General features: G+C 38.3%; 1 protein-coding gene across 4 annotated transcripts in view; it reads left to right on the top strand.

The window, feature by feature from the left end:
* LOC133266489 (PHD finger protein 20-like protein 1) overlaps positions 1-14851 on the top strand; it is a 212559-nt gene that overhangs the window by 44073 nt on the left and 153635 nt on the right. For 2 of the 4 annotated variants that reach the window (XM_061447708.1, XM_061447706.1), the window contains 5 exons: positions 603-702; positions 2782-2977; positions 3369-3738; positions 7167-7329; positions 8620-8791. In XM_061447708.1, coding sequence (XP_061303692.1) covers positions 603-702; positions 2782-2977; positions 3369-3738; positions 7167-7329; positions 8620-8762 — 972 coding nt within the window. In that variant the 3' untranslated portion in view covers positions 8763-8791. Of the gene's footprint in view, positions 1-602; positions 703-2781; positions 2978-3368; positions 3739-7163; positions 7330-8619; positions 8792-14851 lie in introns of those variants that run through there. The other 2 variants (XM_061447705.1, XM_061447707.1) reach the window with 2 other exon arrangements.

The raw sequence follows: 14851 nt of genomic DNA, 5'->3' as shown, positions 1-14851 counted from the left end.
AATTTGCTGTTTCTAGGTCCTCATGTCTTACCACTTCTATTTTGCTCTCCTATTCTCTTGTTTCTCCTCTTTCATTTTCTCTCCATTTTCTTTTTCTTTTAGATTTTCCATTGGTGCGATATTAAAAACACATCTTTCTAGCGCACTGGAGAGATGCTTTGTAAATATATATATTTAAACTGAAGAGTTTTCTACTTTTCACTGTTATGCTGTAATGTATTACATTATCTTTCTACTTTACTGTAATATTATGCTCCTGTTTTATGTTTCACTACTAAATATTTAGGTGCTAAAATACTGGATTTTGTAATAAAATATTATTAAATATTATATCTTTGACTTTTTCTATGGTTTGTTTCCCCCCTCCCCCCAGTCTGGAAGTTGTGATTGAGGTAACTTTCAGAACTAGAGCTCTTTTTTAGCTTGATGTCTTTGCCTACCCAAACACAAATTGCCCAACTAAAATAATCTTACTCAAACCAGCTATTTAAGTTAAACTGCTATTCTCTGCATTTTGACCACAAGAAATAGCTTCTGATTTTTGAATCTCCTTATCTCAGTTTTAGTTTTTCTTTTTGTTTTTGTTTTGTTCCTGATGGCAGTGTGAAGAATGCTTGTGTTGGCAGCACAGTGTATGCATGGGACTGTTGGAGGACAGCATTCCAGAGCAGTACATCTGTTATATCTGCAGAGATCCACCAGGTACGAGCAGACCACCTTTATCTGCAGCTGTCTGCTTGGGATTTTTAAGGAGAGATGTTGTGCATTGCTTAAACTGTTAAAGCTTTGTCTGTTTTGTGTTATCCGTCATATTTTCTTGGGGCAAGTGATTCTAGGTTTGTCTCTGAGCAGACACTTTCTTGTTAATAGCATCTTGTGCAGCTATGCTACATCTTATTCATGATCTCAATTACCATCACTTTACTTCTTGAAACTTAATTACTCCTTAACATTAGTGCTTTTTTATGTTGGTATAGTCTGAAAAGCCTTTTTTAAACAAATCATCCTTGTTCAGCACTCTGTTTGCCTATACGTGGAATCACATCCGTTCATTTACATATCTCTTTAGAGAGGACCAGTTCCCGTGGTACACTCAGCGGTGCTGAGGATGCCATTTAATATTAACTGTAATTTTATATGTTTGTGTTTGTCCAGTATTATGTAAATAAAGGTGTGGAACTGAAATGTGAAAATGAAACATAGGAATAATATATGAAATATGAAAAAAATCTAGCACTTTTAATGGTAAATGCTAGTGCACAAACAGCACATTTTGAAGGTTGTTAGGGTAAGTTTGATAAGAATTAGGGAAGGTCTGTTTACTTCTAAACTGAATACATTTGATTAGGAAGATTCTAATTTGTCCATAAACCCATTTTTCCTAGCAGTTACTTGGAGAAGAAAAAGTACAATTTGTCAGGCAGAATACTAATAACTTTCTTCCAATTGTTACAAATGCACATACGTGTCTTCTGGTGAAACCTCCAACAGTCCAGATGTTTCTTAAAGGGCAGTGAGACTGCATTCCAAAATTTACTTTTGTTCTGAATTTAGGCAATGAAATCTGAAAGCTGTTTGCAGAGTGTAAAATAGCACAGTTCTGATTTGTCATTTCCAAGATGAAAATTCAGGAAAATAGAGCTGGAAAGATGTGACTTTTCCATTTGCCCCAGTCTGAATCCGAAAGGATGGTGTAGAGTGGTGTTTGATAGTTGAGAGCGGTGCACTCTTTGAGCAGTCAAGGTTCTTCTTATTAAAACCAACTAATTTGTCTTGTGTTCTTTCCCTGCGCTGTACCAGGTACTTCATTATCCCCTGCTGTGCAGAGACTGCTTCCCTAATTTTTATCTTCTCTCCCTTCCTAACCATTACTTCTTTTCTTTCCATGTCAGGAGAAAAAGGTCATTCACAATGTCAGTATTTTAAAGTGTATTGGGATAATGGGCAGAAAGGAGATAGACAGGGTATTCTCCTGAAAGGTATGAAGGGCTTCCATCAACCCATTCTTTGTTCTGTATATGATGATAGTCTGATATGAAATTGAGTGTAACATATTGCAGTCACTCTTGTTTGTCTGGGTTCCTTATTGTAAACAGCAGCATTGGAATAATTAGCATTATACATCCTGAGTTTTGGTGTTTTGGTTTTGCTGGTTTTGGTTTTTTAAATGGCTATTAGGTTCCTATAGAAGAAGTAGCTAAATATTCATTGATGCCTGTTGGGTTAAGACTATGGATGTTGCCATAGCATGGGGGACCAAGAAGTACACTTACATCAATACCCTGTCTAGTAGTGTCTGGTACAAAGGCATCTCAAAGTAGAATGCAGGAGCAATGCTGGCAGATAACTTTGAAATGTCTGCTTTTCATGCAGCCTTCTCCTGGCTTCTGATAGATAGATAATGATTTCAGTATTGAAACTTTCTGGTTTGGATATGTCCATATAAAATCCACTCTCTTAACATTTTCTTGGTAACTTAGTTTTCTTTAAAGTAAGTTGCAGTAATTAGATAAATTCATGATGAGATTTTATTTTCAAATGCCATTTAGAGAGGACTTGAGATTTCAGGTTTATTTTTTGGTTTTATGAGTTTTAAAGAGCTTCCTCTTAATCCAGGAAAACCAAATTTTAATGTATTAATAACAAGATCTTAAATCATTCTTTCATGTATTGGGAGATGTTTAGGAGAGTACAGCATGTAATTTTAACACTCTAGTTATTTAAGACTAGTTCTGCTGTGGCTTTAGATGGCCCTCAATTTGTTTCTTGCTTACCCCCCAGGTCAGAGGTGGAGTGCCAAATATCTTTATGATAAAGAGTGGTTAAACAATGGACACATGTGTGGATTATCATTTCTGAAAGAGAACTACTCTCATCTTAATGCCAAAAAGATTGTGTCAACGCATCACCTACTGGCAGATGTATATGGTGTAACTGAAATATTGCATGGACTGCAGCTGAAGATTGGGATATTAAAGTAAGTATCAGTGCAGGGTTTATTGTCTATCTTTATGTATTTAGGTAGCAGAGACTACCATTATTCCAGGTGTAATAAGCTCTCACATTAATGTTCTTTCTTGTATAATATTTGAAACACTTCAAATGCAAGATGTAGAGTACCCTCAGCTTGAGTGAGAGTTGTGTTCAGCATGGTGTATTAGGATTATTAGTGATGTTTTTAATTACTATTTTTTAATAGTCAGTTTGGTGTTAAAGGGACATCCTGGATTTATTCTAAATTGATAAGTGACCTAGGAGTACTTAGTTTTTGATAATGGTGCTTCCCGATAGCTGTGATCTTCTAGCAGAAGTGGACACTTAATAGTTCATTCTCTGTAATTTGCTTTTTTTCCTCCCCTTTGTTCCAGAAATAAGCATCACCCAGACCTTCATCTCTGGGCTTATTCAGGGACACGAAAAGAACAAGAGCAAATAACTGTTGGGGTAGAGAAAAAATCAGTGACTTTGCCAGATTCTGTTAATCCAACCGGAAGGACATGTCGTAGTCAAAACCATAGAGAGCCACGCAGCATACCCCAGAAGATGGGAGAAACTTACATCACAAGTGAGCACAGTTACCAAAAACCGCAGAGTTTTGGTGAAGACTGCAAAGCAGTCGCTGACCCTATGAGCTCAGATGATGAAGATACAAGTAGTTTTGATGAAGATCAGGAATTTCACACAGAGAATAGAAACTGTTTACAGTATTCTTTTAAAGATGGTGGCATGAATGAGCAGGTAAGTATCATTCTTCCTCTGGGAAGTTTCTTAGTTGGAGAAATATGCTCAAGGTGATAAAACTCAAGCACATACGAGTATTTAGAAACTTTCATTGCCAGAAGTCAACGTATTCTATCACGTAAGTCAGTAGAAATCATTAGAAGCAGAAAGCTGGATCACTGGAATAGTTCAGGTGAAGTATACCCATTTCAGCTGGTGAATGAAATGTGAAGTATGGTTAAAGTATTGCCTATGCTAAAACTGTTTATACTCAATTCACTGGTTGTGGGAGGTGGGGGGGTGGTGTGGAACTCCTATGCTTAAAATACAGGATCTTGGAACAGAACTTATGTGGTTTTTGCAAGGTGAGGAAAATGGGACAGGTTTCTTTTTTTCTTCTCAGTTCTGTTTTCTATATTTCAGTCTTCTGTTGTTTGTTAAACTACTACTTTTATTATTATTGTACTGTATTCTTTTAATAGCAACACTATGTACAGTTAATTCCACAAGGAGTGACCAACAAATTTCGCCTCGTGCACCTTCTTTTGAGCCTTTTATATTGTGTATTTCTTCTAATTAAACATTTCACATGTTTTTAGTCAGGATTGTATTTGGCTATTTAAACATCTTTCATTAATCGTTTAAATCTGTTGCTTAATGGAAAAGGTCTGAAACTTGTCAGTCTGGTTCTAGTGAAGAGTTCTCTTTGAGCAAAAACGCCAAGTGAAGCAATCCTTTCTGTTTTCTGCAATGCCAACTGTGTGAGAATAAATCGCCCAACTTATTCTCCTTTTGAAGTATACTTTCTGGTGTGGAAGAAATGAGAAAGACTTGTCTCTTTTAGTTTGAAATGTGGCATGTAAGTTATGTAGTCTGAATGGGAAATTTTGGCTTATTCTAGATGGGAATAATTTTGTATGCTAAATTGCATGATTGTAGTTTGTATAGTAAGGGGACTTGCAGCAGTGTGAAATAGGCTTTCCTTCAAACAGTAGCTTAAGTTGTCATTATAAATAGTATCAATTCATCTAGAATTAAAAGTAAATATATATGAGCAGTGAAGCAAAACTAATGTTTTCTAGATATCTAAAAAGCTGCGTGCTCTCTGTTTTAAACCAAGAGGAGATCTGGTTTGGGGTAGTATCAGAGTATTCTTTCCTTACTTCTCCTTGTTGTCAGTAGTCAGCCTTGATACCTTAAATGAGACTTTCTGTCTAGAGTTAGTATATATTTAAAAGCACTCCTTGGTTTTTCCATAAGCCTGTTCATACTTGCCTTAAAACCAAGAGGACACTGAGATTGGAGTGTCATTTTTTTACATGAAATAAGTTCTCTGTAAGGTGCGTTCTTCACCTCTCCATGTCAAAGTTTTGTTTGTTGCTTTGATTTCTCCTTCTAGCATCCTGCAAAGCCTTAAATGTTCTGCTTGTTGATACTGTTTTGTCTTAACCTAATCTACAGTTCTGTTACATATCCTCTTGTATAAACAGTGTTCAGATTGACTATTATCAAGTTCCTTTTTGGACTACCCATCATTTAAAATTACATTTCCTTGTTCTTGCTTCTGAAAGAATGAGCCTTCCCCATCTGAACCTGACATTTCTTTCTTCACAAGCTGGAGCCTGTACTCTGCTTCTCTTACTACCCCCTGCCACCACTCCCTGATTGCCTACACTGGTCTTAGAGGAGGACCTGTTTGACCTTGTGATTTTGTTGCTTTTCTCAAGGAGTATTTATTGGCTGTTTGAATAAATACAGAGATCATTAAAAGGGTGTGTGTGCACGGGGAGAATCTCTTCTGATGTTATTTAGATGTTATTTAGCTTTAAGATTTTCTCTGACAGTGCAGTGGGCATCTAAAAGATTCACCTAACCAAATGATACGGTTTAGTGTGAGGTGTCCCTGCCCATGGCAGGGGGGTTGGAACTAGATGATCTTAAGGTTCTTTCCAGCCTTAACTATTCTATGATTCTGTGATCTTGGTTTCAAAATGGTGCACTCATACAGCACTGGAAGAATGACATTCGTCTCTTATGCTTTTAGAAAGAGTTTGAAAATTGTAAGAAGTAGGGCATCTCTTATTTATGTTTGAATTACCCTCTGTAAGATTATTAACAGTTTGAATAGTGAAAACCTTGTGGAGGCAAACCTGATGTCTTGAGAGAAGAAAGATTTTTATTGGAAAGGTTGTAGAATTTAGAGTCTTCATATGACTTCTCAAATCTCTCTGTGATAAATAACTTTAACTCCTTTAATGCATATTTTGAGTATTGACCATACTTGTCGTCCAGATTTTCTTGTAAAGCTGCCAGCAGGTTGGCCCAAGTTTGATCTGTTTTTTTTTTTTTTTTTAGTAGATTTTAAAACTCTCTTTGTTTTGATGGGTTTTGGTTTTTGGTGTTTTTCTCAATAAATAACTTAAAATCTATCAGTCCCTATTTTCTTCTTCCCCTCTCTTCCTATTATTGACAGAAGTGTGTTGTTACGAGATGTGGAAAAAGAAATTAGCTGAGCACTTCATCAGACAAGTGTATTAATACAGTAAAATAAGGTTCTTATTCTGGCATTTGCCATGAACTGACGTTGTGAGCACACATCTCCAGCATTCTAGTTCCTAAAATAGAATCGTAAATAGTGAAAAAACATCAGCTCTGAAATCACAGTGGATAGAAAATGGAAACTGTGAATCCTGCTAATTAATGGAGATACCGAACATTTCAACTCGTTAAATCTGGTGTATTTCCTTTGGTTGTTTTCATTAGCTGAAATGCCAAACAGAGAAAGATGAGGATGTAAGGATACTAATTAATTCAGAGCAGTTAATCTTCCTCAGAGACTCCTTTTGCATAACTCTGCATATTATTGCCCTTGTAACTAACCCCAGGCGTGTTCAGTTCTGACCCAGACTTGTGCTTGCAACTCACATGGAACCATAGCAATGGTAGGAAGAGAAGTCTTTTGTCTTAACCAACAAATAGAATGGCCAGCAAAATAGAGACTTTTGACGTCTTGGATATGAATGCATTTTAGGCATTTTTTCTTCATTCTCTAGAAACAAACTTAGGGTTTTGCACATTTTTTGGTGGACCAGTTCAGTTCAGATTTCATTATTTTACTCATGCTTTATATAAAAAGAGCACAGAAATGCAGTCTGTCTTGCTGCATCAAAGTGCTTAAGCTGGTAGACTTCACCTCTTGCCTCACTCCTCCAGTGCTATATATACTCCTTTGTATGGAATTCACATTTTGTTTGGTTTAGTCTATTGCTGTATCATGGTACATGGCTTTTTGACTATGCTTTTTGTCAAGTAGACAGAAGTACAATTCTAAACCAGCATCATTTGTTGTGTGACAAGTGTTGAAATCAACACCTGAAAACAAAGCAAACATAAAACAAACCCTCTTAAATGGCAATTTTTTTCTTTCTGTTGCTCCTATGAAGAAGAATTCTGCTGAAGGAAACACTGTGTTTGTTTGTAATGAAAGAAAAGGCTCAGAAGAACAAGTGGACACACATCTTCAATGGCAGCTAAATCTCCTTACCCACATAGAGAATGTACAGAATGAAGTCACCAGCAGAATGGACCTGATTGAAAAAGAAGTTGATGGTAACTGCATTGCTAGATACTTGTTAATACACCTGTAACAGCATCTTTGATAGCCACTGTGTTGTGTGATCTGAGGCACTGAGGACAGATTTTTAAGTATTGCATTCAAATTTGGGTACCAAAATGATAATCAGAGCCTGCAGCCCCACACCCTTCCACAAGTTATGAATGCCCAATAAAGTAGCTTAAGCACTCAGGACCCCTGAAAGTTTAGCTTAAGTTTGTGATATTAGGTAGAATTCAGAAAGCTGAGATAACTTATCTAATCTTTATCCAGATATAGATCATAAAGTTGATGGATTTTTCTATGCCTGGAGTGGTTTTGGCCGGATTGTTCTGGCAATTGACAATATTTAGGGATAAAAATGTGTTCATTCTGTCTTCAGCTTTGCTTTGCTATATATCAGTAAGACAAATCAGGCTTTGTGAAAAACCTTCTGTGGAGTTGTAGCAGAGGAGTAAGTATTACAGCACATAAGTTTACTCACCAGTCATAGAAACTAAGAATGAGGGAAGCTTTTAGTCTACTCATAGGAGTCCTTAATTATCTTTTGACAAATAAAATTGTCTTAGTTTTACTTTCAGTATTCCTGCTAGTACTAGGCAGTATTTCTAGGCTAAGAGGGTTGACCTTTTCCCTTCTCTGCCTCTACAAGCATAGAAATTCCTTGAAATCATTTGTTGAAGATTAGCAAAACCATTCTGTAATCTGGACCTTGTAAACAGGAGCCTGCTAAAGTGACAGAATCCTTGCGTTTAAGGATTGTGTTTTCTGTTGCAGAACTGTCATAGCTAGATCGTCATGAACTGAGGTTTCTTTTATGTGCGTGACTAATAAACCATTAGCTACAAGTACAATTTGCTCCTAGTATCTTTTTATAGTAACAGTCAAATCAGAAGATACGTTTGGATTGTTCAAGTGAAGTGTGGAGTTAGTTGGTGTTTCATAGAATTGTTTGGGTTGGAAGGGACCTTAAAGCTCATCCAGTTCTAACGCCTGCCTGCCATGGGCAGAGACACCTTCCACTAGATCAGGTTTCTCCAAGCCCTGTCCAACCTGGCCTTGAACACTGCCAGGGATGGAGCAGCCACAGCTTCTGTGAGCACCCTGTACCAGTGCCTCAGCAGTGACTTCTTCCTTGTATCTAATTTCTTCTTTTAAGCAAAAATCACAGCCTCAGTACATTTTCCCTTCTTATAAGAGACAGAGTAAGAAAGAGAAGTTTAAGTTTTATGAAAGCTGGTTTTTGAAGACTTATTCTAATCAACTTCTTCCTTTTCCTTCTGTAGTTTTAGAAAGCTGGCTTGATTTCACTGGAGAACTGGAACCACCAGATCCTCTGGCAAGATTGCCTCAGCTCAAGCGGCGGATCAAACAGCTCCTAATTGACATGGGGAAAGTACAGCAAATAGCGACACTTTGCTCTGTATGACAAAAGGAAGAATAAAGAAATAAAAATAGGATCTTTACGGTGAATTTTCTTACTAGCCACAAGACTGACAGGAAGTCAGCCAAAAGCTGAGCATTTATCTGGTTCTTTGCTGATTAGTAACCTGAAGCTTTAGAGAGGGGAATTCAGAGTAAGGAATCTCTCGTATTGAAAATCTGAATATGCAGTGCCCACACTTCAAAATGTAACATATTTCATACTGAAAAAATGCTGATATGATTTGAACATGATAAACAAGACCACCCACCCCCCCCCCCCCCCGGAAGTTCAACAAACAAAAACTCGGTGAAGAACAATGCTACTGTTTGGAAACCTTTGGCAAAAACAATCTAACTTAGCAGAATCCAGCTGACTAGATATTCTTGGGAACTGCTTTTTTAATGAATTCCTCTTGTCTTGCTAGTGAAAGACAGACACAGAGAGATCTGTATCCTCTCTACAAAGGAAGTTTTTAGATTATTTCCTTCTCATGAATGTTCAGGAAAGCAAATGTTAGCTTTGATTTTTTTTTTGTTTTTTTTTGGTTTTTTTTTAAAGAAACTACTTATCATGGTCTCCTTTTTTAAACTATTTTTTTTTTTAATAGGAATCCTTATTACAGCACCCTTAGGCTCCTTTCAAACGTAAGTGGCAAATAGTGGTCAGATGTGCCAAATAATACTTAAAACCACTGGGATGAGAATTTGGTTATGACTTACGTGAAGGTTTTTTCCAAAGTCCTACTCGGTGCCAGCAATCCATCCAAAATTGTGTCTAGTTTATATTTTTTTATGTTCTATTGCAATGTTCAGGGTTCAAGGTACAATTTTTGTCCTGGGAAAGCTCTGTTCTGGTGTTGGCCCTCTGAAACTTTACCATCCTCAGCTGGGATGAGGAATGACAAGAGCAGCAAATCTGGCTGTGGTTGGGAATATGCTAAACCACTAGAATAAATCTCACGAAATACATGATCCAGGGTGTTTTAATGAAACCTCTCAGCTTCAGTGAATGAAATGTCATGAAACCAAAGGCAGCCTACTTGCTCTGTTAGCTCTTGCTGGATTTTGAGCCCAGGAATTTCCCTGTGCTTCTAAGTTGCCGCTGTACCCAGCGCTACACACACATTTGTATGTGTATGTATATGTGTATAGCTACGCATGTACATACATACATACTCTACATTTCTATCTACACATGTCTAGTTTTGTTACAATAGACTCTAAGAACTGGTGTTTAACATGAAATGTTACCTTTTAACAAGCAGTTTCTAAAAATGAAAATAATGTATGTACAGGTTTTGAAATTTGTAAAATATGACTGTTAAAAGGAGGCTATTTAACTGGTGACATTAAGATACTTGAACGTTTTATGCCTCACGTCTGTTTATCAGTTCTAGTTATCTGTATAAATGCATTTTAGAACCGATAGACAGTAAACTTGAATTTACCTTTTGATAAAGAGTACAAGCCACTGTACATTCAAAAAACTATTTAAATTTGCAAACACACTGTTCTATATGTAAGGTACTGTATGTAAAACTGTTTATTAAAACTATTCTGCATACTCTCCATTTTCCACTGTTCTTCCTGATCTGCATACAAATGTAATGATTGTTCTAATGTACAGACCATCAAAAATCATCTTGGAATGCCTTTTGAGGATGCATAACATTGAATATGTGCCAAAGATGGATTATCTGGGAAAGACTTTGCAGCCAGTGCATTGAACTTTTATGACAGAACCGTTATTGAGGAAGCAAGCAGCACGGCTGGTTCATTGCTAAACTAAACCTACCCCAGCGTTTCCTGTTTGTCTGTCATATCTGCAGTGAGTTATCACTATTGATGTCCAAAGCAAAATGTAAACCCCTGTTACAGGGTGGTTGCTATTTAAAAAGTCTTGCCACATCAAGCTTGTAGGAGACATTGCAGAGCTGCATGGTAACATGGAAGTTAATTATGGAATGATTGGCAACTTCATAATGCAGAAAGAACACAAGAGCTGAGGAGCTGTTGACGTTTTTATAGCAACTGTTAATAAATGAAATACTCTGTTATGTAGTTGGATGCTTAAATAACTGCTTCAAACAATATGAATAGTTGAGTGACCTACTTGCTTTGGAATATGTGAGACTTTCTTCTGTATTATTCACCTGCTGCATAACCTTGAATGTGGTACTGTGTAAGAGAAGTATAAATCCAGATGAATTACTTTGAAACAAAGTGGAGTGTATTTACAGAATCTATAGAGCATACACTGTAGCAACATTATGCAATGTGTGTGATGTAATATAATTGTAAATGTTACTGAAGGTGGAAGTGGACCCAGAGATTCCAAGTGGGAGGATGGAGGTTGCATTCTTAGTGCAGAGATGAAGGAATGGTATCCTGAAAAGGAAATAACAAGGTTCAAGTTAAAAGTTTGCTGCAAGCTTTAATTTGTCTTGTTTGTATTTGTAATGGTCTCTGAATTTACATGAGTATGTAATTGTATCCCTCAGGATCCTGCCTTATTGGGATGGACTGTGCTTACAAGAACAAGCAATCTGCCCAGTACTTCTTTTATCTTAATTTCTTATGTAGTCACATATTAGAAAGATCCTTGCAAGCATTCATATCTTCTGAGGCACAATCTCAGTGTCCTTTTGGACTGTGCTGTGATACATCATGTGTGACTTGAATGCTTCACAGACTTGTCTGAGTTTGCTTTCTCAAACTGTGATGTCAGTTGCTACCATGTGAACGTTAAGTTTTGGCTCCAGATCCTCAAGTATTCGAAGGTTTGGGATGCTTTTGAAGTATTTTCTTTGAACACTTACAAGTCAAGTGCCATACAAATGCTAAGTGTTTTGCACAGAGTGGAACCTACAGTTGATTGCTTTGCTCATGTGCCAGTCAAACCTGATGTGACCTGGTTCAGACCAGTATCGCTTCCAGTCAGCCTCATCAAGAATCTTCTTCCTGTAGGCATAGTTTTCTGTCTTCCTCTAAATAAGCCAGGGATCTACAGAGAGTGTATTTCAACATCATTTATCGAAGTGTGAATTGCAATCACTTGTGCATAATTAAGGCAGACCCACTTGGAGAAAGAAATAGTATATGGCAGTGTGAGGAGTGGTTTTGGTACATGTGCGCAGAAGGGTAACAATTATATATTTGCAGCCTTTTAACCTAATATAAGTTCTTAATAGCAATAAATAAAAGGGAAGTGCCGTTGTACAGAAGCCTCTTGTGATTTCACAGGGCTAAATGGCAATCTTGTGGAGCCTTTAAATGCCCAGCTTTCTGCCTGAGGGTTGTTTTTATTCTTGGTGGTATCAGGGTGATGTGTTTCAAAGCTGCCTTCCTCTGACTGTGCTGTGGGCATCTACATAGGAATTCTGCATTTTCAGTTGCAGTGATGGCAGTAGGACATCAGTATCGCAGTCATAAATGAAATGTACTCTTGGTGACGTGATCGAATGGGCTGCCTATGTTTCAGCTACAAAATGGGAGATACTTCATATGGCAGGGAATGGGTTGGAAGATGCTTCCTGGTAACCCTTTTGGGTAGCTGTAGGTTGAGTAGTGCCTGTATTTTGATATTCTGGCTCAGATACACAGGCGTTTGTTCTCTGTAATTTGCAGTGGTAGAAGCCTGTGGCCCTCTTTAAATAGTTGAAGATGGGTTGCAGTTTTCTAATAGATTTCAAGTGTTTGCTGGGTGGCAAAGAACTGAAACTGTTCTTTCATGGGTGCAGTCTTGTATGGCTGACACCCACCTGTTTCAGTTTTGTCTCTGAGCTTCCCTACGTGCTCCTCATCTGATCTTCATCTTGCATCTGTTTTTCCTTTTGTTCTCCAGCTTTCAGCACTGGCTTATGTGATGCCTGGAGGGTTTCACTCCTGTTCTTGTGCCCAGTTCTTTATGGCTGCTGTGGGAAGCACTCCTACAGGAAGGTCTCTACTCTTCTGGCCTCAGTTTCCAGTGTGTGCTATGAGTTGGGTACAGTTGGAGTGTGAGTACCATAATCAAATGCTCAGATGTTCTTGGTGCCTCCCTTTAGTAAGAGACTCCTGATCTCTTTCTGCTCCCATCTGGCTTCTGACTTAACTGGGCTTGAATGACTATGACAGCAAAATGCCTCTGGCACTGCTGGGCTCCAGCACTCCTTACCAAACTGAAGGTAGGGATGTGAAGGAGTCACTCAAACATCACAGTTAAAATCAGGAAAGTATTTTGGTGCTTGCGAACCGGAACATTTTTCCTTTGTATTTGAAGGGAAATTACAACTGTTCTCTTTGCTGAAACTTCAACAGACACAAAGTGGATCCTGAGCTGAACTGGAGCTTCATATAAATACCAACAAAAGTAAGGCGTGAGAAGGACTCTGCAAACAGGGGCTTCGTAGCGAGAAGTGTGCGGTGAGGCTGGCTGCACTACTTTGTTCTGTGGTGGTTCTGTGGAGGTGCTGATGTGAAAAGGAGGTGAATGCAATGATGCCATTCCTTTGCAAACAGGACCCATCTTTGTCACGTTGGTTTACGACACTGGAACTGTCGTTTTCTCTTTACTGCTTAGAAGTATAGTACATGCACCTTAATTTTGGAGTGCTTATTAAGGCCAGAGGATTAATCCCTTTGACATGCCCATTGGTATTCTCACGTTTTATGAGCTGACACTGTATTTTCCCCTCTTGTACTGAGTGTGTATGGCTTTAGGTGATGATTTTACAGAGGATGTTTGAAATACTTCAGTAATGATTTTTATTGTACTGTGCTATGTCCTGGGCACTGGGTGTGGGGGGGGACTGTCTTTAGCAATAAGTATTATACACTATGTGTATATCTGTTTATATATGGAAAATGAGTATGAAGCGTGTAATGATGGTGAAAATACACTGCACAAAGAGCAGGCTGTGCATTTGGCAGCCATTCTGCACCAACCTGAGCAGCCCAAATGAAAAATTGGAGACCACATGGAGAAAAGGAACTCCATGAAAAATGGTTCAGGAGTGAATTTCCCTTCCCATACGCACTGGGCCTGTGTGTAAATGCTAGATGAGCCAGCCTTATTCTATGAATTGAGTAACTAGAGCTAATTCAGTTGCTGTTTACATCCAACAGCAGCCTTCTATTCTTTAACACGTCTATTCAGCTGTAGCCACGTGCATCAGTGTATTGTCACTAAACACTCTGAGAGAGGCAGCAGTGCACTATTATATCTTCTGTGAGAGAAGCAAAATGCTTTCTCCTGTGATTTGTTTTTTACTATAGCAATAATGTTGACTGCATTCTAATACTCACAATAAAGGTCTGTTGAGATTGTTACGTGCCTGGGCTCCCATTCAGTGGACTTTTGTTTTGGTGAGCTGATGAGTGCTTGTATGTGTTTTAAACCATCAGGGAATCTTCAGTTGCGTTTTTAGCCTCTAGTCGCTAAGTTGTATGCAGCTGATACTTACTGGAAAGCTTCGGGGAATCTTCAGTTGTATTTCAGCCTGAAAGCTAGTTACGGAGGCAGTAAATTATCTGCAGTGTTTACACACTGTGTGGCAAAGTAACTGGAAGATTTTTCTCTTCCTGAACTGCTTTGGTGTTTAACAGTCAGCGTTTGAGTTCTGGAGTGCACTCGGTCGTTGAAAGATGACGTCTTTCAAGGCCAGGTTGGACGGGGCTTGAAGCAACCTGGTCTAGTGGAAGGTGTCCCTGCCTGTGGCAGGGGATTGGAACCAGATGATCTCGAAGGTTTCTTCTAACCCAAACCATTCTATGGCTCTGTGATTCACAGTGATGGCAACTCTGTGGGCAGACATCTGCCTTCTGAGGGTGTTTCTAGTTTTGTGCCTTTGCACAGTGTCTTTACAAAATAGCTTCAATTTGCTTTTAATTGATTTGCTTTTAATACTTCCTGCAAACTGTTGTTCAGGACTCTGCTGTAGTAGAAAACGAATAAGCAAGCAATGCTAAGAAAGCTCTTGTGGACATCCTGCCATCCAGGGTGTAAGCCATGAGCAGCAGATGAATGAAATCGAACAGAAGCTTAATGAGTCACTAATGTAGAGGAATTATGTTCACAGCAAAAATAGATATGATCATGTAAGATAAGAGATA

This window comes from Pezoporus flaviventris, unplaced genomic scaffold (assembly GCF_033815535.1).
Source record: "Pezoporus flaviventris isolate CSIRO_AGI_PZ_B2104156 unplaced genomic scaffold, CSIRO_AGI_Pfla_v1 ptg000007l, whole genome shotgun sequence".
Taxonomy (NCBI): Eukaryota; Metazoa; Chordata; class Aves; order Psittaciformes; family Psittacidae; genus Pezoporus; species Pezoporus flaviventris.
This window is presented reverse-complemented; position numbering and strand designations above follow the sequence as displayed.